This window comes from Trachurus trachurus (genome assembly GCF_905171665.1).
Source record: "Trachurus trachurus genome assembly, chromosome: 5".
Taxonomy (NCBI): domain Eukaryota; kingdom Metazoa; phylum Chordata; class Actinopteri; order Carangiformes; family Carangidae; genus Trachurus; species Trachurus trachurus.
The window spans coordinates 23,710,187-23,736,379 of NC_139896.1; the positions used below are offsets into that span (position 1 = coordinate 23,710,187).

The following is a 26,193-nucleotide window of genomic DNA, read 5'->3' on the forward strand; positions in this document are numbered from 1 at the left end:
GCCTGGGCATTGACTCACCTGAGTGGATAAATGAAGCTACACAGCAGGTCTCACTACCAGCCAATTAGCTCAGCGAGTTAGGAGCTGGTTCTTGGTGTCAGAGGTTGTGAGTTCGAGACCCAGCAAGGGTGATGGTGATGATGACAGATCAAAATGTCAGTTGACCTCAATATGAAACACAAGACAATTGTCCTAATGGTGGCATCACAGCAAGCCTCTAAAATAAAAAAAAAACAAATAGCTTGGACTGGTCCATGTGCGAAGGCTCCTAACATCTTAGACTCATAGTAGATGTTTGACAAATATCATTATTTTACCTAAAAAAAAGATTTTTCTTTTTACTGTGGTTTCAAATCTGCCTACACGACAGTGAATGGCTTACTCAATTTGTGAAGCCACTGTTGAAATGTCACTTGTCAATTAGCTCAGTGCGATGGACAACGGTCTTTGGTTCCCGAGGTTGTGGGTTCAATCCTCAACTGATGCAAATTGAACATTATAAGGTCAACTGTCTTGTCTTCCTATTCTCCTGTTTGTTGCTCAGAATTGCCTAAATTTGCCCAAAAGTAGCCCGGACCCGACCGATTGCTGCGCAGCAGCTATAATTGTTTTTATTGTTTCCATCTGGTTTTTATGTGTAAACAGGACGACCCTCTAAAAGACGTCTAGGATGGCCACACACATCATATCATGCTAACAGACTGAGGCTACTAATACTAACAAGGGCCACTATATTAAAAACATGTTTAATTCAGTCTTTAGACTTTTGCACGTAGTTTTGGAAAGTTGATGCAAGGACATGACCCTCTCTCGAAATGTATCACATTTTTTAACAGTTGCCAAACTGTGATTGGACAGTCACTGTTCAGGGGAGGGGTTTAGTGAACTGACAGTTATGGCTCCTATAAATCCCATATCACTTCATTGCAGCTGTCTTACACAATCATGTCATAAAACCGTAAGTACGTATATATAATGTAACCATCCAACAGTTTATTCTTCTATAAGTAATATTCATTATTAATCCCAACAGTTCATTAAATAATGGCAACAGGAATGATATTTGGTTGATGGATGAATTTGTGAATCAGCCACTGAATCTGTCCAGCAGGGGGCAGTCAGGACAATCAGTCACTACAGGAAACCAAAATAAGATAAACTTACCAAAATAAAAGTATGTTTTACCGCCTGAACTCTGGATGTGGGGCTCACCATTTCTTACCAGCAGTGGAGATAAATACAGAGTTTGGGGGGTGCTACAGGTATCATTATTAACTCCAACCCCCTGAAACCACACAGAGGTTCAGATGTAACAGTGTGTATTTCAGGTTGCATCAATAATCAGACTGATAATCATCTTCATCATCAGGATGAAGATAAATGGTAAATGCTCAGCTGACAGATCAGTTCTTCTTTGATTGGCTGACAAAAGTGACTCGTTCAGTGACCTGCTGCTTGCTGACCTACAAATTAGACTGAATGTAGAAACACTTTATTTAATGTTTCTGAAGTTAAAATGATTTACCGTACTCTTCTGATTTTATTTTTTAGACTTTTCTGAAGGATTTATGTCATTTATCTGACCGTCAACCTGTGTTGAAATGTTTAAAACTGTTCTGGATACATTTTCAAAAACAATTATGTGGAACTTTGTTGTTCAAACAACCCGACAGTATTAAGTATCAAACTTTGCTTTTGATGGTTACCCGTAGCCTAGGTTACCTGCTATTAGTTACTTCAAAATTCTTAAAATGAGTTCTGGAGAAGAAGCTAAATCTTTGTGTTAATCTCCTTTCTGCAGCCGAGACTGTAAAACATACACTGTATCTTTGTACAGAATGTTGCCTGTTTGATTGTATTTCAGTATAAATAAACCTTTAATCACAACAAACCTGATTTCTGAATCACTGATGATCATTGGATTAATTATTAATTTGTAAAACATTGCCCAGGTTTGAAAACAAAAGTACTGTCACTGTTTGGATGGACATTGAATGGCTTGCTTGGATATGGTGCATCTCTGGTCTGTTTGTGTGGTGTGGGAAAGTCTCTGGTTGATAAACGCATCACCATAGTTTTTAATGATAATCTCAATGTTAGGTCGAAAACTGCCCTTTATTGAAAGTGCCCCAAGATGACTTCTGTTATGATTTGGCAATTTACTCATTAACTTGACTTAAATTCAGTTAATGTCAATTACTAGATTGTAAAATGCTCTTTAATGCTAAATGTCTGAGACTCCTTGTACATTTAAGAAAAAAGGGAAAAAGAACCCCAACTGCTTGTAGAAAATTTGCAGCTTTTAATAACCAGATATACTCTTTGAAAATTAAAAGACACGACCAGAAGTTTACGTGGAGTTTGGATTTACACCTGCAATTTATACTCTTATCATGCCTCGTCTCTTTTTAAATATATGGACATATAAAAACCCACATTTGTACATTCTTTAACATTAACTTTTTAAATGTATGTTAAGGAGTCAAACTAAACTCCAAAAACTAGAGGTGTTTTTATCCTCTCTGCAACTTTATTTAAAAGTTCTTCAATGAACAAAACTGGAAAACATTTACACAGGGAATACAAAGAGACAAAACATGAAAAAGTGGGAGAACTCCAGGTGGCCATCTCGGTCATCACTTCTTCTTATTGAACCTGACAAAGAGAGCAGATCTTCAGCCACTTTTACTGAACAATCTCAACTGTGCAGTGGACAGAGAGAGTGAAACTCACCTGGAGTTGCCAGGACGCTTCCTGTCCATACCGAGCCGCTTTCTGTCAGCGAAGGACGGTCTGTAACAAGACGGACAGGTGAGACGAGTCTACAGACAGGCAGGTGTGCACTGACAGGACAGGTGTTTACTGAGAGGCAGCCTTACCCTGCTCGGTAGTGTTTCAGAGCCTTGCTGCTGGTGTTGGTCAGCTCTTTATCAAACACTGATTTCCTGCCTCCTTTTTTCGCTTTCTGATTGGCTGCTACAGAGACGAGAGGAGAGAGATGGGTTTAGTGCAACTGCCACCACAGTGGCTACAGAAAGTATTCAGACCTACTACCTTTGTGTTGTAACTTGTTCATCTTAACTCAATCAAAAAAAAGTGTGAAAAAATGTTAAAAATCAACTACTGAAATGTAGAATGTTTCCTATGTGCAAATGTCTTGATTAACATGGTCTTTTGGCTATAAGTTAAGTTCAAAGTAATTTTTTTCATGTTTATATTGAGCTGGATATTGTTCATTGCATAATTTTTATTAACCAGACAACGAGCTATTTTAGCAGCATTTAGCAGACAGTTCACATATAGGCTTCGTCAGTGTATTCTTATTTATCAGTATGTTTATGTATGTTGGGGTTTCTGACCTTTAGCAGGCTCCTCCTCCTCAGGCATCGCTCTCGCTCTCTTCGGTCGTCTCTCTCTCTTGGCGGCACGTTCAGCAAACATCTGAGCCTTCAAGATCTCAAACTGAGAGCGCTCCTCAGCCTGACAGAGACACGGTGAGACACAGAGAACAAGGGGGGCATGAAGAAACGGATCAATAGAGACCAAAACATCACGATAAATGTAACAAAACAGCACCACCCGTGTGATGTGTTATTACCGTCAGCTCCTTCTTCTTGCCATCCTTCAGGAACTTGTCTCTCTTCTTCTTTCCTCTGAGAGCGAGATCGAACTCCTGCAGAGCCTTCGACACTGATGAAGAGGGGGAGGAAGAGCAGCTCATCAGTACAGTTCAGGAAACCGTGGCGAGTGAAGTACAGCACAATTTGTATTGACACTCACCGCGACTCTGTTTTCTCTCTTGTTGTGTTTGAAACCAGACTCTCTGTGCTTGAGCTGAAGAGGCGGAGTCACCGAGACGCTTCTGAGCCACGCTCAACTACACACACAAAAAGACATAAAATATATATTAAAAAAACATTATTTAGTAATCAGAATATGATTAGACAGTACCGGTAGTTTAAGAAAATCTATGTTTTCACCAAACTATAAGAAATATATTTTTCATTTAATATCTGTGTCTACAAATTTGAGGAATATTCATAAATAAGTTCAAATCATTTCTCTCAATAAAATGTTTTATGTTGTACAGACATAAGTGAGATGTTGCGTGAAACCCAAACATCAGCACCTCCAGCTTGTCTCCACATGATTTATGAAATTAAAACACATCTGCGTGTGATTTATTGATCCGTTTCCACACAGCAGCTTGTGTTGCTCGCCAGACGCTCCTCCAGAGAAGAGCAGCTAATGACTAGATTTACTACAATACGTTACTATGGCAACCACAGTTAGAACCCTGTAAGACTCCATAGTAACCCTTTAATGTCGTTACTCTGGTAACTCAACAGCATCTCCACAGCAACCACACAGTAACCCGAGGTGAACATCAGTAAGTCTAAACTAAGTAATAATAATAATATAATAATAACTATACAGAAACCGTAAGCAATGCATAGGTTTATGTTCTGGCCTGGTGTGAAGTATTTAACTCACTAACCAGTAAATACTACAATACCCATGATCCTCAGCTGCTGTTGTAATGGAAAAGAGGTCAGGATCAGATGGTGAACTGATGTAAACAGCAGAGCATGAAGCTCTGCGACTGGCTGTTTGTTTCTATGTTTACGTATTAAATATATTAGATTAAAAATGTTGCAAAATTCATTATTGGATGGTAAATGACATGTTAATGAAATGTTATGGCTTGTGCTACACAGACACTTCGACAAACTAAGTGACGAGTTGATTGACAAGCCGATCCTCCCTTTTCTTCTGACTCAAGCTGATTGACTATTGAAAACACAATGTGAGAGTGTGAGGGTGCTCAGGTGTGTCAGGTGTGTCAGGTGTACCTTGGCCTCGGACGCAGCCAGCTCTCTCTCCTCTTTCTCCAGCCTCACCACAGCATCAACATCTTTCTCCAGTTTGGTGATCAGATCTCTGAACTTCAGGATGACCTCTGGGTGACAGAGGGAGAGAGTTTAGTTACAGCTTCTTCATGTTTCTGGACTGAACTACTTCACCGACACACTGACAACTCTCTTCTTCTGTGTTGCGTACCTGGCGGCACGACTCGAGCCTTCACACAGTTCTTGGCGGACTTCACCACCTCCTTCAGAACCTTCCTCTCAGACTCCCCGACCAGAGACACCGAACGTCCTGAACGACCGGCTCTCGCTGTGCGGCCGACTCTGTGGACATAGTGTTTGACTGTGGACGGCATGGTGAAGTTTATCACCTGAGAGACAGACAGACAGACGGACACGTCTTCAGATTTATTTGCAGGATCCGAGAATGTGAGTTTGTCGAAGTTCAAATCTATTTTTTAATAGACCAGTAAGAGCTTCCGTTTATTAACAAGACTTTAGTAACTCTCACCGTTTTCACTCCGTCGATGTCCAGACCTCTGGCTGCTACGTCTGTTGCCACCAAGATGTCTATCTGTTCATCTTTAAAACGCCTGGGGAACACGGAGAACGAGGACAGAAAGGGTTAACAGACGTAGACACGGACATGGTTCTGGAGGTTCTCCAGCTTCCGTCTCAGTTTGTGAGCCTGGGTTTCAGTCTGTGTACCTGAGGTTCTCCAGTCTCTGGCTCTGGCTCAGCTCTCCGTGCAGCTCTCCGACCTTCAGGCCCATCAGCCCCAGCAGGATGTGCAGCCTGTGAGCCTGTTTCCTCGTCTGAGTGAAACACATCACGTGATCCTGGAAGGTTCGGGTCAGCAGAGCTAAGAGAAAACACAACACTCGGTTACTCAACTGCAGCAGCAGTACTAGTCATAGTAGTACACTGCAAAAACTCAAAATCTTTCCAAGAATATTTGTCTTATTTCTTGTCAAAATGTCTCATTTCTAGTCAAAATTAATCTCTTCCCACTTAAAATAAAACGAATCACTTAAAAATGAACTTGATTTTAGATCATTTTCACTTGTTTCAAACACATTTTCACTTGAAATAAGTAGAAAAATCTGCCAGTGAAAGCAAGTTGTTTTGTGCTTGTAATAAGAAAGAAAAACTTGCTCCACTATCAGATTTTTCTACTTAATTTCAAGTGAAAATATGCTTGAAAGATGTAAAAAGTCTCTAAAAACAAGCTACTTTTTAATGTGATGAGTCTTATTTTAAGTATAATGAGATTTGTTTTGACTAGAAATTACATTTTGACTAGAAATAAGACAAATATTCTTGGTAAGATTTTGAGTTTTTGCAGTGTAGTACCACTCCCGTAGTATCGGTACTGCAGTTAGCTGCTGTATAACCAGGACGTACCGGCCACCACCGCCTCCCTGTCTCCCTCTCTGTTCGGCCGGATCCTGACAAACTCCTGTCGCAGGAACGGAGCCACGTCCGTGTTGCTGTTGACGAAGATCCTGACTGGCTGCTTCAACGACACCGCTGCCAGGTCCTTCACCTGCAGCAGACAAGAGGTCACATCACATCACATGACTCGTACCGACACACCTGGAGCCGCAGGTCACATGACACGGGTACAAGCACGAACCTCGTCCGTCATGGTGGCGGAGAACAGCATGGTCTGTCTGTTGTAGGAACACAACCTGATGACCTCCTTCATCTGCTCCTCAAAATACTCGTCCAGCATCCTAAGAGACAGACACACAGAACCACTCAGGGGAGTTATTAGTTGTTTTAGTGAAGCTTCCTCTCCTGCAGGGGTCAGTAGGTGGGTTTCTACAGCAGTTTGGTGCAAAATAGAAGCTATGTCTTTTAGAAAGATTGACACTGCGAACTTTCTTATTTAGAGATTCAGAAGAACATCAGCAGTGTGAGAAACCACGGTCTCTCCAGGACCAGGACGCTACAATAGAATTAAAACCAAATTAATAAATTAATACATTTCAATATTCCCAAAATGTGACTTTTTTTGAAAGTTGTGTTTCCATTGCTTGTATTTTAAGTTTGCTATTCCAAATTGCACATGTAACAGGTTAACAGAAACACACCTAGCATTTACCTGTCAGCCTCGTCCAGGATCAGGATCTCGATGTGCGACAGCTCGAAGCTCGGTGTGTTGTGGAGGTGATCGATCAGCCGACCGGGTGTAGCGATCAGGACATCTGGCCCCGCCCTCAGTGCTACCTCCTGAGACTTCAGGTCCAAACCACCTGGAAACAGGATGAGATAGGTGAAGTTAGTCTCAGGGTCCAAGTCAAACTTGTGCTTCATGCAAACCATATTCTGATTGAGCTGCTCCATATTCTGGTTAAGGCAATATTCCTAAAAGGTTGTTTACATGTGCATCAGCATTATCTGAATAAACTGGCAACACTCACTAGTAGTGTACATCATGACATATGAAGTCATGACATATTTCAGCGTTTATGTTCATCCAAACATTTCATAATATTAATTCCTCTGGAAATATTGAGCAGAGCTAATTGTCATGTCTCTATTTGTTTACACATATTACTTAAACACCCATAAACCAGGTCATGCTTCACCAAGAAGTTGGCAACTGCTGCAAAATGCTGAAAAAACTCCAATGGGAATATTTAGTGAGGTACATGTCTCAATAATACCTGTGAGACTGGAGTACTCACTTCTCAAGACAATTATTGTTTCGTCCAAATATTGCCTTTTCTGACTGAAGGTGATCAGAAACTGATGTTTACATGGCAACATCTTATTTGGGGTTAATATTGGAGTATTGCTCTGAATGTAAACATAGACAGTGTGACAATAAATGAGTAACCAGTCATCAGACGTACCGACAGCCAGGCAAGTGGTGATGGACGTGAACTGGGCGAGCTGACGGGCCACAGAGTGAACCTGGATGCCCAGCTCTCTGGTAGGAACCAGAACCAAGACCCGGGTCACCTGGGATGTCCTGGGCTTGTAAACCAGACGCTCCAACACCGGCAGCATGAAGGCCGCCGTCTTCCCTGAGGAGAGGAGACGATGATATTTAATATTTATTCATCCGGTCCCAGTTTGGTGAACCGGTTCCAGGTTTAACCAGTTTTACCTGTCCCCGTAGCAGCGCAGGCACAGAGGTCTTTGCCCAGCAGGCCGACGGGGACGCAGGCCTTCTGGATGGGGGTCGGCTGCTTGAAGCCCAGGGCGGTGACGGCCTGCAGCGACACGATATGATGTCACAAACATCAACAACAACAAAACCAAGAAAACCTGGTAGAGACACGGGTCATCTCGTACCTTCAGAATGGGTCTGGACAGGTTCATATCGTCAAACATCAACTGATCGTCGTACTGAGACGCATCTTCATAGAAGGCCTCTGGAGCCTGGACAAAAAACACACACACATCAGTTACCAAGGTAACCTTAATGTATACATCACTTGGACATGTGACAGCATCAGCTCCTCATCCTCACCTCCTCTCCTGCCTTCCTCTTCTTCCCACGTCGTTCTTTCTCTCTTAGCGTGTCTGCAGGAAACAGGAAGTCAACGACACAATTATATAAATAATTGGAATTTTTATATTATATTATTATTTTGGGTTGTTGTTTTTTTTTCTTTTCAAATTTCTGTTCCAAGCTGCAGTTTGTTTTCAGTGACATTTAAATTAAATAGTTGATTATCGGGATACTATCTCTAAAAGGATCTTTCAGCTTCTTGCCATACTTCAAAATAAAAGCCTCTGCTGAACTCACCAGATTTGGTAAGAATCTCCTCGTCACTTGAGTCAAACTCATCATCATCATCATCATCATCATCATCCTCTTCATCTCCCTCCTCATCTTCATCAGCTTCTCCAGCTGCAGGCTTTACATCCTGCTCTTCATCATCCTCCTCCTCTCCCCCCTCCTCCTCCTTGTTCTCATCTGCAGTATCTTCAGCAGCACCAGCTGATTTCTCCTGCAGGTCAAAACAAATGTGAGTTTACACACAGAAGAAGTATTTGCACAGACAGTGTTTTTTAATCAACAAATGGCAGGTGAGGCATCGACATCGACTCACCTCAGACTTCCTCTTCTTCCTGATTTTCTCTATTTTCTGGTCCAGAGTCGTCACAGTTCTCTGCAAATACACAACACTGTAAATATATGGTCGACTGAGAACAACAGAGGGAACGTATACACCGTGTGTACAACATATACCTTCTTCTTGAGCTGTTTCATGACGTCGGCCATAACCCAGTCGTCGTCATGGTTCAGGCTGTCTCTCTCTCCAAACTGAAAGTCAGCATTAAAGTCTTTGGACCCTGAATTCTTCAATTTCTTCTTCCTGTTCAGGATGATCTTCTCCTCCTAAAACACACACAAACAGAGAGAGAGAGATATAACAGACAACAACACAACCATATGCAGCTGTTAATAAATAAACCCAAACAGAAATACTTAATAATATAAACATAAACACAGTCAATATACAACAACATCAACAAAAACAACCGTCCCGAGTACCGAGTCAATCAAATAAAACACATTGGGGCATGTTCCGTGTATTGTATTATTTTAATTTCATTTAAAAGTCTAATCCTTCAGTTTTAACATAAACCCATTTGATTTAGTTGTTCCTATATGATCCAGACTTTTATTTTAGATGTTTACAGGCCAGTGGTCTGGGCTGTGTAGAGTCTACTCTATCGTATCCGCAGCTTCAGAGGTTTCGGGTTCAAGCTACGAGTTTTTATTTGTTTATCAATCCGCGGTAAATTAGCTGTTTTTCAGCCGGAGTCTGGTTCACCTCCTGCGGCCTGCCTCGACAGTTTTCCGGGGACAGTCTCGGCTGTGTGGCCCGGGTCAACTCACCTCCTGGTCGGACTCGCTGTCGGGCTCCTCCGGGCTCTGCTCCTCGTCCCGGATGGTCCCGATCAGACCCAGCTGCTCCAACATGTCGGACCACACGGCTACAGACAGACCCGGACCCGGTCTGCGTCTGGATCTGGACCTGGTAGAAACCGCTCCTGAGAACCAACCTGGTCCACAGTTTTCTCCACACACGTGTGTTGACGGAAACAGGAAGTGAGTACAGTTTACTTCCGGCTCATGGATCTTTTTTTTTTTTTTAAACAAACTTTATTGATTCTGTGTGTGTGTGTGTGTGTGTGTGTGTGTGTGTGTGTGTGTGTGTGTGTGTGTGTGTGTGTGTGTGTGTGTGTGTGTGTGTGTGTGTGTGTGTGTGTGTGTGTGTGTGTGTGTGTGTTTTTTTCCTTTTTAGGTTTTTAGGTTCAGATTCTGGGTCAGCTCTTTTGAAGTAAAACATATATTTATTCTGTCCACAAATAACACCCCAATAACACACTCACACTCCCTCTCTCTCACCCACACACTGATTGATCCATAACCAGTTGATTCCTAGGAAGCTTAAATTTTCCTGGAAAGAGAGACGACTCTGCCACAGTGACCTCACAGTGAGGTTACCAAAGACAAACTTAAAGAAGACAGAAACCAGTAACAGAAAACACCTTGAACACAAAACAATAAAAAAGACTGTTTACATGAATAAAGGCTTTACAGCCCTCAGGCACTGTCTGTTCTGTTTAGTGGGCACCAGGAGGGGGACATGTCCTCCTCTCTTATTGTTTCAGGTAGCTTTTCTGTTGACTGTTCAGACTGAGATGTGATTCATCTGTGGTTACCACACCACGACTGTTTAACCCTGGGTTTTACCTCACAGGCTACATGCAGCCTGCCTTGCATCGCTGAGTGTTGGGGTTGTGTGGTCATGTGGATGCTGGAGGGACGACTTGCAGACATTACGCAGGGCTGAATAAATACCTCACTCCTCTGCATGTTTTCCGAGTAAATACACGCAGGTTTGGTTTTATGCACCAGTTCCCTTAATGCAAGACAGTTTTTTTCCCCCAGGGGTGGATGAAAAAAACAAACCTTGAACCTTGACATCATGGAAGTTTTCAGTTAATATTTGCTTGATTTATATAGGCTAATTATAAATTATAATACAATTTTAGACACACACATAAACACTCTGCCTCTGTCCCCCATACTTGTATAACCAATCAAGAAGAGCAAGAAAACATACTCTGTATCCCACAGGGAGGGAGGAGGTAGGGGGGGAGGAGTCAGTCCCTCAGGATAAAAAAAAAAAAACCTCCAGAGAGTGAATCAGTGTGGACAGAGACACAAGAGACAGAGTACGTCAACTTAAGAGAACAAGGGAACCAGAACCTGGATATAAAACCAAATCAATCAAACCATCTGAGCTCCACCTCCTCCAGTCTGCTGAGCTGTGAGTTTCAACATTTTTCATCATTTTCATCATCACCCAGATATCAGGAGTAGAGTTCATGTGTTACTGAAACCAGACATGAAGACAAAGAGACATAGAGACACAGATACACAGATACACAGATACAGAGACAGGCAGGCAGGCAGGCAGACAGACTCATCATGGACAGGTGAGTAGTAGATTTTGTGCTGATGTACTGTACCTGCTTACTCTCACATTGGGAGCCTGTTTGAGAACAACAACCCTTAAAGACAACAAAACCATGTCATCACATCATAATGTCAGCTGTTGTCTGCTGTTCACTTGGCTGTTTCTTGAACTTTGTTGTTTCCATTCAGAGAAATAGTCCTGTTAGAAGTAGTAGCTAAATCAGCTGTGATCTTTACTGTGTTGTCATAGATGCACAGATAACTATCACTGAACAAAACTGGACTGGACTTCTCCAGTCTGTGTTTTTTAAAATCTGGACATCTGGAGTTTTATTCTGAAAGGACATCAGAGATTATAACAACAGGAGTGTGTTCACGTCTGACTCTTTTGGAAACTCACTTTATGTTACAATATTATGACACTGATATTCTTCATGACCAATTTGATTTGTCGCGTGTCGGCAGTTTTGTCAGAGGTCAGAGGTCAGGCTGGGCGTAGAGTCAAAGTCTTCCTCTTTCTTTGAAGTGAATCTATTTAATTAAAGGTTAGCAGTTAGCAGTTAGCCAGATGTCCAGATGTGGGTGCAACAGCAGCTGGATGCTGATGGGCCCTCCTTGCTGAGCTGTAATTAAACACACAGATTATAGACCATAGTCCGTGTGTGTGGTCATGGATGTCTGTATTTGTGAGGACCGCCAGCTCTTCAAAGGCTTTGGACCTGATGATTAATGTGTGTTTGTGTTTCTGTGTGTGTGTGTGTGTGTGTGTGTGTGTGTGTGTGTGTGTGTGTGTGTGTGTGTGTGTGTGTGTGTGTGTGTGTGTGTGTGTGTGAGTGAGGGAGTGAGCTCAGAGCCTGCTGTTCCTGCTGTTTCATTCACTTTTACTCGGATGACGTCAGTTGACAAACTGTCAGTAGAAGATCTGTAGAAGCAGGTCGAATGCAGCTGTAGGATAAAACTATGTTTTTTAACATGTAAAAGCAGTTTAAGTATCAGTGACTGTAAGTTAATAACACAACTGTCAGAGTTCATCAAAAACAGTTAATATTTTGCAGAAAGATGTAAACAGAGGCAGATTTACAGAGGAATTTCAGGGAGTTTAAACTGTTTCTCTTAAGCACCTCAGTTTGTTTTAAAGACAGAAAAACAGGGTCGGTGTTGGGAAAGAAAGAAGCGGGTGGTGGTGTGTGGAGGGGTTGTAGAGGTTACTGCAGTTCAAGTTGAGATGAGTTTATATGGACGACACAGTCTTAGAAGGAGTTCAGCTGTGAGCTACGGAGCCACAGGAGGGACAAAAACACTTGGCTGAGATCGTTCTGTTCATTGTGACAGAGGACACTTCTGCCGACTTCCTGTTTACACCAGAGGACTCTGTGTGACCAGTGTGGCTGTTTGTTTGTTTAAACATGTGTGTTTTTATTATGTCTCGAAACCTTACACAACTGAAGTTTTTATATTCCCACTGACTTCCATCACTTTATGTATATCATTTATCATAACAATTTACAGTCAGAAGGCTGCAGTGTGTTGCCAAATCCAATTTTATAGATGCTCATTCAAGGCGGCTCGACTCTAAATACCAGACAGTGTTATTTCAGCAGCATGATGTTGGTAAAAGACTACCTGTTCAAATGTCTCCATAGCCTACTCCATACACTACAACAGAAGTGTGTTTACATTTCTTCTCTTAAACATCTCAAATTAGTTTAACATAAAGCTTCTTCTTCTGTGTTTAAGGTTGACATGGTCCAGTTCAGGATGACTCCCTGTCTGTTGTCCTTCCTCTTCGTCCTCCCTCTGCTGTCCACCATTATGGCTGCGGCCGAACATGCAGGCTGCAAAATACGCATCACTGACAAAGCACTCAATATGTGTAAGTATATGAATATGTAGTCGTCAAATTCATAATCTGGATTTCACCTATTTGAATGGTATACTAATACTGATACTGATACTGGTAGACTGAGCAGGACAGTCCAGTTTAGACGTCCATCTCCACTCTATGGTCTCTTCCTGAGATACTCCTGGGTATGATGGGATCTGTGATCTCTCCAGTTTGTTCTGGATCTACCCCTGGGTCTGCAGCTGCATGTTTCCACAAATTTTCTTCCAAAGCCATTTTACTGATCCAGGAGGATCCACCTCAGCCGACCCCTTTCAACACTTAAACTGGCAGTTTGAAAAACTAGGGCACCACCTCAACTGAGGGAATAACGACAAAGCACAGTAAATTAAAGTAAATTCTCATTACAGAGAGCTCTGTCTCTACTGGGAGGCTACTTAATCAGATTGATTAAGCATTAATAATGAAAACATAACATAACAAAGAGGGAGGGATCAAAACAAATGAATTAAGTTGATCATGTCATTGCAAGTCTTTCTGGACACAATAATGGTTTGTAGTACTATTGTACTGGGTTGAAGTACTTGTTGTAGTCATTTCTATGTGTTTGTTGAAGAATTACCAGTATTCATAGTTACTGCAGCACTGTCAGTAAGTGTGTGTTTTGTCTTCTCAGTGAAGTTCGAGACTCAGAAGTTTGTTGAAGAGGAGATCGCCAACATCACGATGCCAGAGATGAGGGGTGACGAGGGACGCTTCCAATACACCATCACTGAGTAAGAGTATTACGTCATAATCGAAGTAATACTTTAGTACTGAGTACTATCAGAGGGTACTACTGATGCTGTCTCTCCTTCTGGTCTGTCCTCAGTGTGAAGATCGCTGAGCTGAATCTGACCCATGCCGACCTGCAGTTCATCCCTGACGTCGGTTTGATGTTTGATGTTCAGGACTCGTCAATTAGGCTGAGTTTCCACCGAGAGATCCTCTACTGGTTCTTGTGAGTTCTCCAACAGGACGCTGGTAGACCGCCAGCAGCATACAGACATCTGATATATGACTGTAGTAATGTGAGAATTGATGATGAATATTGTGGTTAATGATGAAGATGAAGATGATTTTGAATTGCTGTATGAACAAAACTGCTTTGGTTTGGGCTCGATGTCTCTGTAGGGTAGTTGTTTGAAGCAGTCGGTACTTACAGAGATGAAGATCTTGATGACTGACAGTGATGAAGAAGATGATGGGTATAAAGGTGGTGATGGTGATAATGATGACAATTGTTGTTTTGTTGTTGCTGTTGTGTTTTAGTTACGACAGAGGGTACATCAATGCTTCGGCTGAAGGTGTGAACATCAACACAGCTCTGAATCTGATCAGAGACGATGAAGGTCGACTGAAGATCAATAACATCACCTGCGATGCCAAAATCTCCAAAATGAGAGCAAAGTTCAGCGGAACACTAAAGTAAATGATATAGATGATTATTGGCTCCTTTTTTTATAGGATTCATGCAATGACTTTTGATAATCATAATTAATTAGTTTATAGGACAATAGGACTGATACACTAATAGTCACCATACATGATAGGAATAACAGAGTAATAAATCGATATTTAGATGAAAACAATCAGATTATAAAATAAACCTCCCTGATTTATTTGTTTTCATTATGTTGCAGGAATCGTTGATCAGTTGCCATGCTCTCTGTCTCATGTGCTCTGTCTTTACTCGTTTGTTTTTCCTGTTTCAGGCGAGTTTACGATGCCCTGGCCACCTTTCTGACATCAGGCATGCGCTTCCTCCTCAACCAAAAGGTCTGAGGTCTCACATAATGAATGATTGATTATTAGGAATTATTTTGATAATTATTGGCTAATTCTGCCCTTCTTGTGTTTCTGGCTGTGTCTGTTTTCTACTTTGTCTCTGTCTCTTAGATCTGTCCGGCTCTGGATCACGCTGCTCTTGTTCATGTGAACTCATTGTTGGAGACAATACCAGTGAAGACTGAAGTTGATCGTTATATTGGGATCGATTATTCTCTGATTGATGATCCAGTGGTAACGTCCAGGAGTCTCGACATGAACTTCAGGGTCAGAAGCAGACACATGTTACACCATATGGTTTTACTGTAGACGATGATGTGTTCTGACTGTGATGTGATGTGATGCAGGGGATGTTCTTCGACTTGTCGAACCCAAACGACACGTTGGTGAACTACGCCATCGACCCCGTGATCAGGGAGTACGACCGGATGGTTTACCTGGCTCTGTCCGAGTTCTTCTTCGACAGTGGGATGTTCTCATACTACAAAGCAGGAATCTTCCAGATGCACATCGTCAATGAGAAGGTCACAACCACCACAGACCCTCACAACCATCACAGAACCCCAAAATCAACACAGACCCTTAAAACTACCATTGACTGCCAAAAACTACCACCAACACCCAAACCACCACATAACCTAAAAACCATCATAGACATTTAAAATCATCACAAACACCACAAATCCCTAAACAAATGCAAACCCCCCTACTACAAAAATCTAAAACCACTATTGACCGACAAAACAGCTTCAGATTCACCAACACTACACCAATATGGGTCTCATTGGTCGAGTGGTTAGGAGCACGTCCCTTGTTGGCATATCCCTAAAGCTCTACATTGTTCTATCAAAAACAGGCAAAAAATGCCCCCCCAAAATACACACCACTACACCAATATTACCACTATTACAAAAAGCACAAACCTCCACAGACCACAAATGACAACAGAACAGACCCTCAAGACCACCAAGGTCTTTAAAAACTACCAGAGACCCAACATGGCTACAAACCTCCAAAGCACCACTAACACTGTAAAACCCCCAAACCCCCAAAAGCCTGATTGTTCCTCACTTTCAGTTTTGTACCGTGTCATCTTTCAGATGCCAAAAGATGTGGAGATGCTGTTGAGAACCACCTACTTTGGAGCCATCATGATGCTGGTGAGTGTGGACACAGTCACGTAGTAGAAAGACAGTAGTGCTGTAATAGAGACAGTAAAATCATAGTAGAAGCATTAAACATAGGGAGTAGTGTGCACAATGTTGCTCATTTACTCACCATGAGTTCTGGGTAGAAGGACTGTTGTACTGTGCATTATTGCAGTGTTTCATATTCTTCCTTTGTGTTTTGGACAGAACCCGGCTCTGGTGGATGCTCCAATCTCGCTTCAGATTGCTGTCAACACCCCTCCAAAAACAACCATCAAAACATCTGGGGCGACAGTCTTCATGACAGCTACCGTCAAAGTGATAGTGCTGCCCCCAGGTCTGCCTCCAGTCCAGCTCAGCAGCATGACCATGGTACACACACATATACTTCAATACACGTTCATCTGATCAAATCCCTGCTATCGTGATTGAATCAGGTGTCAGCCCCTTTCGTACCTGTTACATTTGTTTACTAATTTAAACTGAAAATCTGTTGTTTTCAATTTCTTTTCCTGAAGGAAACCAAGTTTAACGCCAAAGTTTCTGTGAAAGGAAAACGTCTGTCAGTTCACGCTGACCTCCGCAGGTACACACACATACATGCTACACAGATGTGATAGGTTTAAATCCAGCTCAGTAGCTTGCTCTTTATATTCGTGTGTCCAACAATGTGCTTCATCTTTCAGGTTTAAAATATTCTCCAACCAATCAGCTCTGGAGTCTCTGGCAGTGAGTGTTGTTATGTTTTATCTCTCTTCACACACACACTGAATTTTCCCTTTGACTTTGTTCAAAATGTATCTTTTATAATAATAAACAAATATGCTGCTTTATGCAAATGTAACGTAATAATACATTAACCAAGAACAATGACAGGCTTCGTCCATAATCCCTCAAATATGCACAAATAATAATATAATCATGCCATCAGAGTGGTAACTGTTAGCAGAGTTTGTGACTGCAAGTTGATGAATTTCTGTCCACTGATTCAAACTATGGGTTAAAGGTCAAAGGTCAATATAACAGAACATGCATTAATCAAGTGTCAAAAAAACAGGGGCATTAAATTTGGAGCTTGCATTAATGTGTTAACTTTGACTGCCTTGTTACTGATCAACCATCAGTCACCACACCACAGAAGCTCTAAGAAACTCTCTCTGTCTGTCTTTCCGTCTGTCTCTAACATTGTTTCTGTCCATCAGTTGATTCCTCTGCAGGCTCCTCTGAAGACCATGTTGCAGATGTCTGTGGTTCCTATGATTAACAGTAAGATTCATCAGCTGTAAATGCATGAACTGTCCCACTGACGTGACGTCTGTGCTGATGTTTTACCGACTGTGTGTGTGTGCTCATATTCAGACTATACGAAGAGAGGAGTGAGGATCCCTCTGGCGGATGGGATGGACTTCATTGAGGAAGTGGTTGAATATCACAATGTAAGTCCCAAGTGTGTGCCAAGTGTTCCTAATAAAGTGCTCAGTGAGTGTGTGTATGTACGTTTATGGTCACTCACCCCGTGTTGACAGCAGCTGTGTTCATCTCCACAGGGTTTTATCCTGATTGGAGCAAATCTTCACTTCAGCAAAGGACTGAGAGAAATGATCACAGGAGGCAATGAGACAGAAACCAACAGCGTCTAAAACACTGACACAAACACACACACACACACACACACACACACACACACACACACACACACACACACACACACACACACACACACACACACACACACACACACACACACACACACACACACAGATACATATAAAATAACTTTATTATGATAATTATTAACGTTATTTGTATAGCACCTCTCAAACAGGAATGCCGTTTAAAGTACATGATATGTATCTACCACACTGTGTGGCTGGCTGTATACACACAAGGTAAATATACACAACCTTGCGTGAATATGTACATGACACTGAAATGTAAACAAAGAAATGTTTATGTATGTAACAGACATATGTATATATATAGATACCCTCACACTACATACAGTATATACAACACTGCTTATATACACCAGGCGGTTGAAGGCACAAAGAGAGAAGTTGTTTTCAGTAAAAGAATCCAATTTTATGTAATTTACAACACACAGGGTAAACCAGCAGGGGCTTGTTCAACCCACCCAGGATGTGTTGTCATTATCTGGTTCCACGAAACCCAACAACTGCTATCACACCAAGCTGTGATGTGATGGTGGTTTGGTTCAGTCAACCTTGGTTATTTACCCTGCTTTGTAGCAAAGGTCTCCGTATAGTACGTACGGTACACACACACACACACACACACACACACACACACACACACACACACACACACACACACACACACACACACACACACCTATACAGTATATACATAGACAACCAGAGAATCTACTACACAGAGAAAAAAAAAAACCTGACTAAAACCAGCATTAGACACAGTACAGCAACATAAAGTAAACCTGTGACATACCCAAACTGTTGATACTTGTTCATGTGTGTACTGTAACCATGGTGACATAACATTATAATGTTGTGTTACGCCTGTCGTTGTGATTTCCATGTTCAAATGTTGTTGTAACCGTACTGATGAATAAACTGAAACTAAACTGGAAACAGTAAACATTATCAAGGCCTGGAGAAATGACCATAATATTTCCTCTTCCTCTTTGGAAACTTTTTGGAAAAAAAGGTTCCCGGTCTTGGGGTAGGCTACTTTGTCTTTCACAAAAAATAACTGTACTCAGTGTAAGTGTGAAGTTAAAACAGTCTGTTAAAACACAAATAGACACAAGACATAACACTCCGTGAACTGACAGTATTTTGCAACCTCTAGCTGTTGTTATGTTGGTTTTAGGTGCAAACTGTTACATAGTGCAGTGGTCACCAACCAGACCTACATTTGTCAAAGGGTCAGAATCTTTCTCGACAGACACCTTGGGGGCCGGACATTCAGATAAAATAAAATTAAATTCACATATTGGCCTAGTTTTTGATACCTTTTGTTTTAGTATTTTGACTCGATATTTGTGGGTGTCATGCCCATCACTGGCTTCAATGTGAAGTTATGGACAAAACAACGAAAATCCTCAACGTTCATCCTCGTGATGACCTGTTTCTGGTTATGTTATTTCAGTCTCTGTTGTTTTTTCAGTTGATTTAATAGCAGGGACCATAGGATATTTTCTTTTTGATCCTCATAATTTCAGAATTCAGTCGCGAACCGGATTGAAAGGTCTGGCGGGCCGGATTCAGCCAGTTGATGGTCAATGACAGTGTGTTGTTATCGGAAAGTAATAGCTAACAATGCCAACAACATTATAAACTACCAAACAGGGTAGTTTTCCAACTCGTTACTGTTACTGTAACTCAGATTTGACACCCCGCCGAGCTCTGACCTCTGACCTCTGAGGTAGATGGCACCAGGCAAGATTTGGAAACCTTGGTAACTGTAACACAACAAAGACAGACCTCTGTAACCACAGAAACCTTAGGTGACAGATAAAAATAAAAAATACACAGACCTGAACAGTTCAGTAAAACACAAACACTTATCATTGATCACTGAATAAATCAGTAAACAGCATCAGGTTTCACTCAAGTCATTTATTGATCAGTTTGGCAAATTTTATTCTACTAAAAAAAAAAAAGAGTAGCTATAGCAGCAGAATCATTTCACTTCATTTAAACTCACTGCATCACAAAGTAACTAACAGTCTATCATTAAATTAACAACGTACTTTTAGTTATCAACGAAAATCAGTTGGTATAATTACAAATAATCCATTGCTATTAGTAAACTAAGCTAACTGTAAGGAGTTAACTCAGGTTATTAATCAGTAGTATATCATCAAGTAAAAGGCTGTTTCACATGTTGCAAAACAGATTTGTCAAAAACTTATCAAAATATTATTCTTTAATATTAATTACATGTTAGTATAATCTGAGTGTTGAAACAAATCATCACTATGTTATTACTACAACCACTGAGTTACAGTTTGATGCTGAACAAACCAGCCTTCCCTCTTTGGTCATTTAATGAAATCTTTGCTGATGCCTTCATAACCGTGGAAACCACACTTCCTGCCGGCAACTCTGCAGCCGAACGTCAGGGCATCCTGCAAACTTCCACCTACAGATTATTTAAGAAAGTTGGAGAAACATTTTGGAGGATGAACCACAAAAGAAAGCAGAGCACAAAACCAACTGATCTGTCACCAGTCTGCAGGCTGAACGACAGTACAAGTGTCTCACCATTGGACAGCGTGTAGATGACAGCAGCATTGAAAGTGTCTCCAGCTCCAAGAGTGTCAACCAGAGATTCAGGAGGAAAAGCGTCTGAATGAACAACAACACCACCTGGACCCAAAGCATCTGCTCCCTTCTCTGCCCAGGCACAGACGAGGACGGCCCTGAGACACGGAGACAGGTCGGTCAGAGACAGAGAGAGACAGGTCAAAGAACCACTGACCCCCGTCCTCCACTCACCCCTGCTTGACCCGACTGTAGAGTCCTCTCAGAGCAGCCTCCGCTGACTCGAAGCCAAAATGACGAGCAACGTCTTTACTGACAAACACCTGAAGAGAACACCTGATTAATTTCAACCAAAGAGTTTTCACAGCCAACAGTCCCAGACTTAATTATTATGAGGAGACTAAATAACTTAATATAACTTAAATAACTTTATAGTCGATTATTATTTATACTATACCATGACAATATAATAATATTGCTAATATAATACTAATATTTTTCCATGACTTAGATGAGAAGACATCACCTTAAATGTAACTATAAAAATTAGACTTTAAAAATGAAATGAAAATATGATCAAAAGCTCTCTATTTTGTTGAAGAAGAATCGGGAAAAAATTAACAAGTGATTCCTCCAACAGCCTGCCAATGATACCCCTCTACTGTTAAGGACATGCAAGTTAAAACGTTTTATCATAGCTAACATTACTGTTTTCAAACAGAAATCCTGTATCATAAAGTATTCATGTGCATGTTGCCACCTTGCTAAAAAAAAAAAAAAAAAACCACACACACACAAGCCAAAGCCATGTCCTTGTAGAGATTCATACCACGTCCCCGTGAGGAAAAAGCTGATACAGCGGCTCTCTCGTCTTCTCTATCTCCACAGACACAGTGATTCTCTGTTGCTGTGGTAACGTGCTGTTATACATGACAACCCGCTCGATCATCTTCACCTGCTCCTCAGCGTTTCGGCCCTGCACAGGTTGAAAAAAATAACAGTGGTCAAACGTATAGTAAATGAAGTGATGACTTAGTTCACCCCTTAGTCTGGTTTATCTACAGGTTTAGTCCAGGATGTTGTTTTAGTCTTCGTCGTCGAGTATGTAAGCTTTGGTCAAGTTAGTTTGTTGTGTTTATCAGAGTTAGTTGGTTGGGATTAGTTTGTCAGGCTCAGTTTAATTAAGCTCGTCTGGTTATGAGTTTAGTTAATCTGGTTAACTTTGATTTAGTTTGTCAGGTTTAGTTTAGTTAGTTTAGTTTAGTGTGGTTTCTTGCTCACCTCCCAGTGGATCCACTTGAACTGCTGGAGGTCGACTTTAGAAAAATCCTCCGCTGTGGCATCAGGAAGGTTCCTGTTGAACAGGAAACGAGGTCAGAGTTCAAAAACAATCACTGACAAAAAAAAGAAGCAATCAATATTGATTCAGATGTTGAATTAACCAGATTAATTCTTAAATCTGTTGGGACTTGGTGGAGCTGTAAACACTGTATAATTTGGATTGATGAATGACAGCTTGTATCTCTGGTAACAAATCTAAAAGTGGTTCTCCTGTGTAATATCCTCATGTTTTATGTACAGTACACTGTTGAGACTGAAGACAAATGGCTTTCACAGTCTCTGTGAAACACAATAAAACATTTTATTTCAGTTCAAAAAGAAAAAAACTAAAACCTGCAGGAGACATAAATGACAATTCATTGCTAGTGAGATTACAATTAAATGTGATTTGATCATCGTGGAGGCAAACTCATCCGTTCACAGACTGCTAATTAAAAACAGTTTAATTACTGCACAGATTTATATCATATTTTTGATTTAAACATCAGGTAAATTGACTGAATCAGTGTAAATGAATTAACCTGAAACCACTGCAGAGACTCTCTTGGAGAACAAACCGTTTTCTCCCGTTTACAGTTTTTATGCTAAAATGAGTAAAATCTCTCTGAGCGAACGACACACAAATCTGTACTGAACACACAAAGAAACGCATACACACTGACCACACATCCAAACATGTCACTTCCAGAAATTACACTGAATTGTACCTTTAAACGATCAATAATAACAATCACTGAAATCAAGGAATCTCAATCGCAACCGCTCAAGAGCTCAGGAGAGAGTCAGCTGAAGTTCTCACATCTCACACGGATCAGTAGATACATCTGAACACAGTTCTCATTAATGCACAAACAGTTTTATGATCTAAACTTGTATTTCATCTACATAATCCTTCCCACTTCATTGTATTTTGTTTGATTTATTCTAGTTCCTCTTTGCTCACTCTGATCTGTGGATCCATTCAGGTCCAGGACTTTGAGGCCTCGCTCTGCAGTGGCTCGTGAGACCAACTGTGATTACACCAGATTCAGGATCAGCATCAGCATCAGGTGTTGGTTCATGCTTCCTCCAGGTGGGTCAAACAGCGTTCACTAAACACCCCTCAGCTTGCTCTACCTGCCAACAGGCCAGAGGAACTTACACACAAGTTAATCTTCAATTCTAGCTTTTTAGCCTTCGGTCAGATTAAATGGACCATGGAAAACAGAAATATGTACAATTTAAAATGAGGTTTTGAATGCAGGTATGGAGGGTTAGGATGCCAAGTGGTGACAAGCCTATCGCCGTGGTAATGAGGTCAGATATGGAAAGGTGTTTAGTTAACGCTGTGTGACGCGGGCTGGCCGTTGGGTTGTCTTACATGTCGGAGAGAACAACTGTTCGAGATCCACTGGACGGACAAACCACACAACATGCACTCGGAGTTTGACCTTCGTGCCAGACCACCGCTGACACATCAACCGCACGCTGTGCAAAGTCGGCCATGATGAAACTGAACCGGAGACAAGAAACACATCAGACTCATGAGGCTGTGCTCTGATTGGTGGAACAAGAGGAGGACAGGGCGGCTCCGCGACGATGATGACGGTCTTCCTGAAACAAAGGCAGTTACTCACACACACACACACACACACACACACACACACACACCTGTGCATATCTGTTCACACCTGTTCATGTGGAGGATGGTTCGGCTTCCTGTGCTGCTGTTGCTGATGACCACTGAGGCTGGAAGGACACATTGAGTGTGCTCAGACACCAGAGACACGTCGATGTGGAACTTCTGAAAATCTTCCAAAATAAAACTACAGACAGGAAACTGTTTACATCTCCTCTGTCCTGCAAAATAAAACTATAGACAGGAAACTGTTTACATCTCCTCTGTCCTGCAAAATAAAACTATAGACAGGAAACTGTTTACATCTCCTCTGTCCTGCAAAATAAAACTATAGACAGGAAACTGTTTACATCTCCTCTGTCCTGCAAAATAAAGCTACCTACTGTCCTCACTGAAAATGAAACTGCTCAGATTCTTCTCGTGAAGGACATTTAAGATGTGGAAGAGCTCAAGAAACATGGAGATCAGGAGACAAGGAGAGAGGAGACAAAAGCATTTTTCACACACACATGCACAAACACACACGCACACATACGGTGTTTGGTTATGCGTGTGTATGAACATCACTAAACTAAACTATGAAAACATACAGTCTTACTAAACATCTAATGTACATGACCGTTATTGAAAATAATGTATTGATTACCCTATCAATGAATTAATTTACTTGAATGACAATGTGGCCAATTGATAGACATTTTAAGGAATGATTAATGTATTAAACCCTTTAATTTACAGGCCGTTAATTGCATGATAATATCAAGAAATAGCCAAGAAATAACAATTAATTGCATAGTAAGGTCAAGAAATAGCCTAGCAATAACGGTTAATTTCATAGTAAGGTCATGTTTTTGATAAAGGCAAAAGATTACATGTGCTTTTTATGTTTTAAATTTTTTGGGAAAGACCAGAATTTTTCTCCACCAAGTCCTTGCAATTGACTGTTATTTATGGGCTATTTCTAGACATTATGAGGCATTTAGTTGTTATTTCTTGGCTATTTCTTGACATTATCACGTAATTAAGGGCCTGCAAATTAAAGGGTTACCATGTATTGAATAACATGTCGATTAATGTGCAGATCTGTACTCACTTGGCCACAGGTCCAGCAGACAGAGAGCCCATGAAGGCGCAGGGAGCTCCGAGAAGGGACAGCACTGTGCAGGAGTTTGAAGCGTTCCCTCCTCTCTGCCAACGCTGTGACAAACACCTTAGAGAGCAGAGATCACATCACTGCATCATGACTGGATGCCCAAAGCAGTGAGCAGCAATGAATGAATTTCAGGCCAAATAAAGTCACTTCAGCTGATTTAGTTACAGTAAAAGAACGGACGAGAGTAAGCCCACTCTTGTTTTAAAAATGTATGGAGCATTTATATTTCTTTATCTGTTGAGGGGACACGGCTGTTAGCCTGTCTGTACCAGCATCACTCTGCACAAGTTTGTGTCAGACTGTATTAGCACCAGTTAGATTAATTGATTTATTTTGGTCAATCGACATAGCAACAGTACAAAGCAACATAATGAAACATCACTTGTAAATAGGCTGAAGCTACGCCCACCCTTCTCACCTATCATACTAAGTGGAAGATTTGCAATTCACCCATTTCCTCTTCCAGTGTAACGATACAAACCTGTATAATCACCATTCAACAATTATTCCAAGGATGACCAAACTTTTTTGCATGTCACTGTAGCCTACTTAGCACTAGTCTGTGTTTGTATCACCCACTGTGTGTTGACATAGGTTTGCCTATAGTTTGTGTTAATATTAGTATCAGTGTAAGCAAAAGTTTGTCCTAGTTTGTCAGTCTGCATTAGCACCAGACCGTGACGAGCCTGTGTTGGTGTTAATACCGACTGTCAGTAGTATCAGTATGTGTTGGCATACATTTGTCTTGTGTCAGCTGTTTTTTTTCTTTTCTTTATCAGCCTGCGTTAGCATCAACCTGTGTGTGAGTTTGCGTTAGCATCAGCCTGTGTTTACATCCGCCTATGAATGAGTCTGTCTGCATCCGTGTGTGTTTATTAAAAGCCTGTGTGCCAACCTGCTGTCTGTGTCTTCTTCTGGATATTTGTCCACCACATTGATGATATCCAGACAAACCAGGCCCACACACAGGATCTTCTTCTCTTGCTCCATGTTGATCCACAAATGCAGTTTGGACTTTGACACAGACACATATGGTCTCTACGTCCCTCCCCCTGTCACCTCACGATAATAAGACGCACCACTTCCTGTCAGTGGTGATTACAAAATAAAAGCCTTACAGACAGTAGCCACCCTCGAGCACTACTTTTTCACTGCATTGCTTGTGTTATCGTGAACAACATATTGCGAATACATATGAATCATCACTCTGTCAAGTAAACCATCCGACATGATAACTTCTTGCTCTGAATTATTTAAGCAAAAATACTGTAGGCCTATTTATACCCTATGTGTTTAGGCTAACAACATTGGGCATTGTGTTACAAAATGAAAAGGAAAAATGACTGAAGCTATTAAAAGCTGAGATAACTTCACTTTCAAAATCACCAACATCACAGTTTTTTGAGTTTATGTCTCTTCTTAATCTTTAGGCTATTAGCCTATTATGAATTTGTATTATTTCATTTCTTTGCAACAACAACAAAAAAGTCATGCACTAGGCTACTGTAAGTAGAACAATCTGTCCCATTTCACCAGTGAAAGTTTAATAATAATAAAAGAAAAAGAAAAAAAGAGGTGTGTTCTTAGATCTTGTGACATAGACGACAGTGTGAAACAGCAGTTTGAGATGAATTAGTTACTTTATTGAAATTTATTAAGAAGTAAGTGGGAGGACTGGAGATCACCTGCAAGGG

General features: G+C 41.2%; 3 protein-coding genes across 7 annotated transcripts in view; 1 reads left to right on the top strand and 2 right to left on the bottom strand.

The window, feature by feature from the left end:
• Positions 1-2,302: 2,302 nt before the first annotated feature.
• The window catches only part of ddx27 (DEAD (Asp-Glu-Ala-Asp) box polypeptide 27), a 99,642-nt gene continuing 75,751 nt past the window's right edge, over positions 2,303-26,193 (bottom strand). The window contains exons 2-22 of one of the 2 annotated variants that reach the window (XM_083971777.1): positions 9,733-9,914; positions 9,079-9,228; positions 8,939-8,998; positions 8,632-8,836; positions 8,353-8,405; positions 8,175-8,261; positions 7,987-8,092; positions 7,730-7,903; positions 6,976-7,126; positions 6,505-6,604; positions 6,273-6,414; positions 5,577-5,730; positions 5,380-5,461; positions 5,062-5,239; positions 4,854-4,960; positions 3,781-3,877; positions 3,599-3,690; positions 3,360-3,480; positions 2,880-2,976; positions 2,734-2,793; positions 2,303-2,655 (exon numbers count right to left, since the gene is read on the bottom strand). In XM_083971777.1, the coding sequence (XP_083827903.1) occupies positions 2,637-2,655; positions 2,734-2,793; positions 2,880-2,976; positions 3,360-3,480; positions 3,599-3,690; positions 3,781-3,877; positions 4,854-4,960; positions 5,062-5,239; positions 5,380-5,461; positions 5,577-5,730; positions 6,273-6,414; positions 6,505-6,604; positions 6,976-7,126; positions 7,730-7,903; positions 7,987-8,092; positions 8,175-8,261; positions 8,353-8,405; positions 8,632-8,836; positions 8,939-8,998; positions 9,079-9,228; positions 9,733-9,816 (2,319 nt within the window). In that variant the 5' untranslated portion in view covers positions 9,817-9,914 and the 3' untranslated portion in view covers positions 2,303-2,636. Of the gene's footprint in view, positions 2,656-2,733; positions 2,794-2,879; positions 2,977-3,359; positions 3,481-3,598; positions 3,691-3,780; positions 3,878-4,853; positions 4,961-5,061; positions 5,240-5,379; positions 5,462-5,576; positions 5,731-6,272; positions 6,415-6,504; positions 6,605-6,975; positions 7,127-7,729; positions 7,904-7,986; positions 8,093-8,174; positions 8,262-8,352; positions 8,406-8,631; positions 8,837-8,938; positions 8,999-9,078; positions 9,229-9,732; positions 9,930-26,193 lie in introns of those variants that run through there. The other variant, XM_083971778.1, reaches the window with a different exon arrangement.
• On the top strand, positions 11,055-17,916 carry pltp (phospholipid transfer protein). Of its 3 annotated transcripts, XM_083971315.1 has the most exons (16): positions 11,055-11,173; positions 13,060-13,195; positions 13,842-13,941; positions 14,037-14,165; positions 14,477-14,632; positions 14,920-14,983; positions 15,104-15,259; positions 15,340-15,516; positions 16,093-16,152; positions 16,348-16,512; positions 16,659-16,726; positions 16,827-16,869; positions 17,343-17,406; positions 17,500-17,576; positions 17,688-17,793; positions 17,884-17,916. In XM_083971315.1, exons 2-15 carry the CDS (start codon positions 13,066-13,068, stop codon positions 17,778-17,780), a joined length of 1,482 nt encoding a protein of 493 aa, XP_083827441.1. In that variant the 5' UTR covers positions 11,055-11,173; positions 13,060-13,065; the 3' UTR covers positions 17,781-17,793; positions 17,884-17,916. The 3 variants fall into 3 exon arrangements, with proteins under 3 accessions (XP_083827441.1, XP_083827439.1, XP_083827440.1); XM_083971313.1 differs by having other exon boundaries at positions 17,688-17,916; XM_083971314.1 differs by lacking the exon at positions 11,055-11,173 and adding an exon at positions 11,223-11,342 and having other exon boundaries at positions 17,688-17,916.
• On the bottom strand, positions 19,730-25,552 carry khk (ketohexokinase). Of its 2 annotated transcripts, none has more exons than XM_083971420.1 (8): positions 25,395-25,552; positions 24,440-24,556; positions 23,089-23,220; positions 21,669-21,741; positions 21,217-21,363; positions 20,622-20,710; positions 20,388-20,545; positions 19,730-20,265 (listed from the first exon to the last, which is right to left on the bottom strand). In XM_083971420.1, exons 1-8 carry the CDS (start codon positions 25,487-25,489, stop codon positions 20,165-20,167), a joined length of 912 nt encoding a protein of 303 aa, XP_083827546.1. In that variant the 5' UTR covers positions 25,490-25,552; the 3' UTR covers positions 19,730-20,164. The 2 variants fall into 2 exon arrangements, with proteins under 2 accessions (XP_083827546.1, XP_083827545.1); XM_083971419.1 differs by lacking the exon at positions 23,089-23,220 and adding an exon at positions 23,399-23,533.

Coding starts and splice junctions, on each gene's coding strand:
- pltp (XM_083971313.1), top strand. CDS start 13,066: ATGGTCCAGTTCAGGATGACTCCCTGTCTGTTGTCCTTCCTCTTCGTC. Junction 14,166..14,476: donor GAGATCCTCTACTGGTTCTT/GTGAGTTCTCCA, acceptor GTTGTGTTTTAG/TTACGACAGAGGGTACATCA. Junction 15,517..16,092: donor TGCACATCGTCAATGAGAAG/GTCACAACCACC, acceptor GTCATCTTTCAG/ATGCCAAAAGATGTGGAGAT.
- khk (XM_083971419.1), bottom strand. CDS start 25,489: ATGGAGCAAGAGAAGAAGATCCTGTGTGTGGGCCTGGTTTGTCTGGAT. Junction 23,534..24,439: donor TCTGCTGGACCTGTGGCCAA/GTGAGTACAGAT, acceptor TCCTGTCTGTAG/TTTTATTTTGGAAGATTTTC. Junction 20,711..21,216: donor TTTTTCCTCACGGGGACGTG/GTATGAATCTCT, acceptor TGTTCTCTTCAG/GTGTTTGTCAGTAAAGACGT.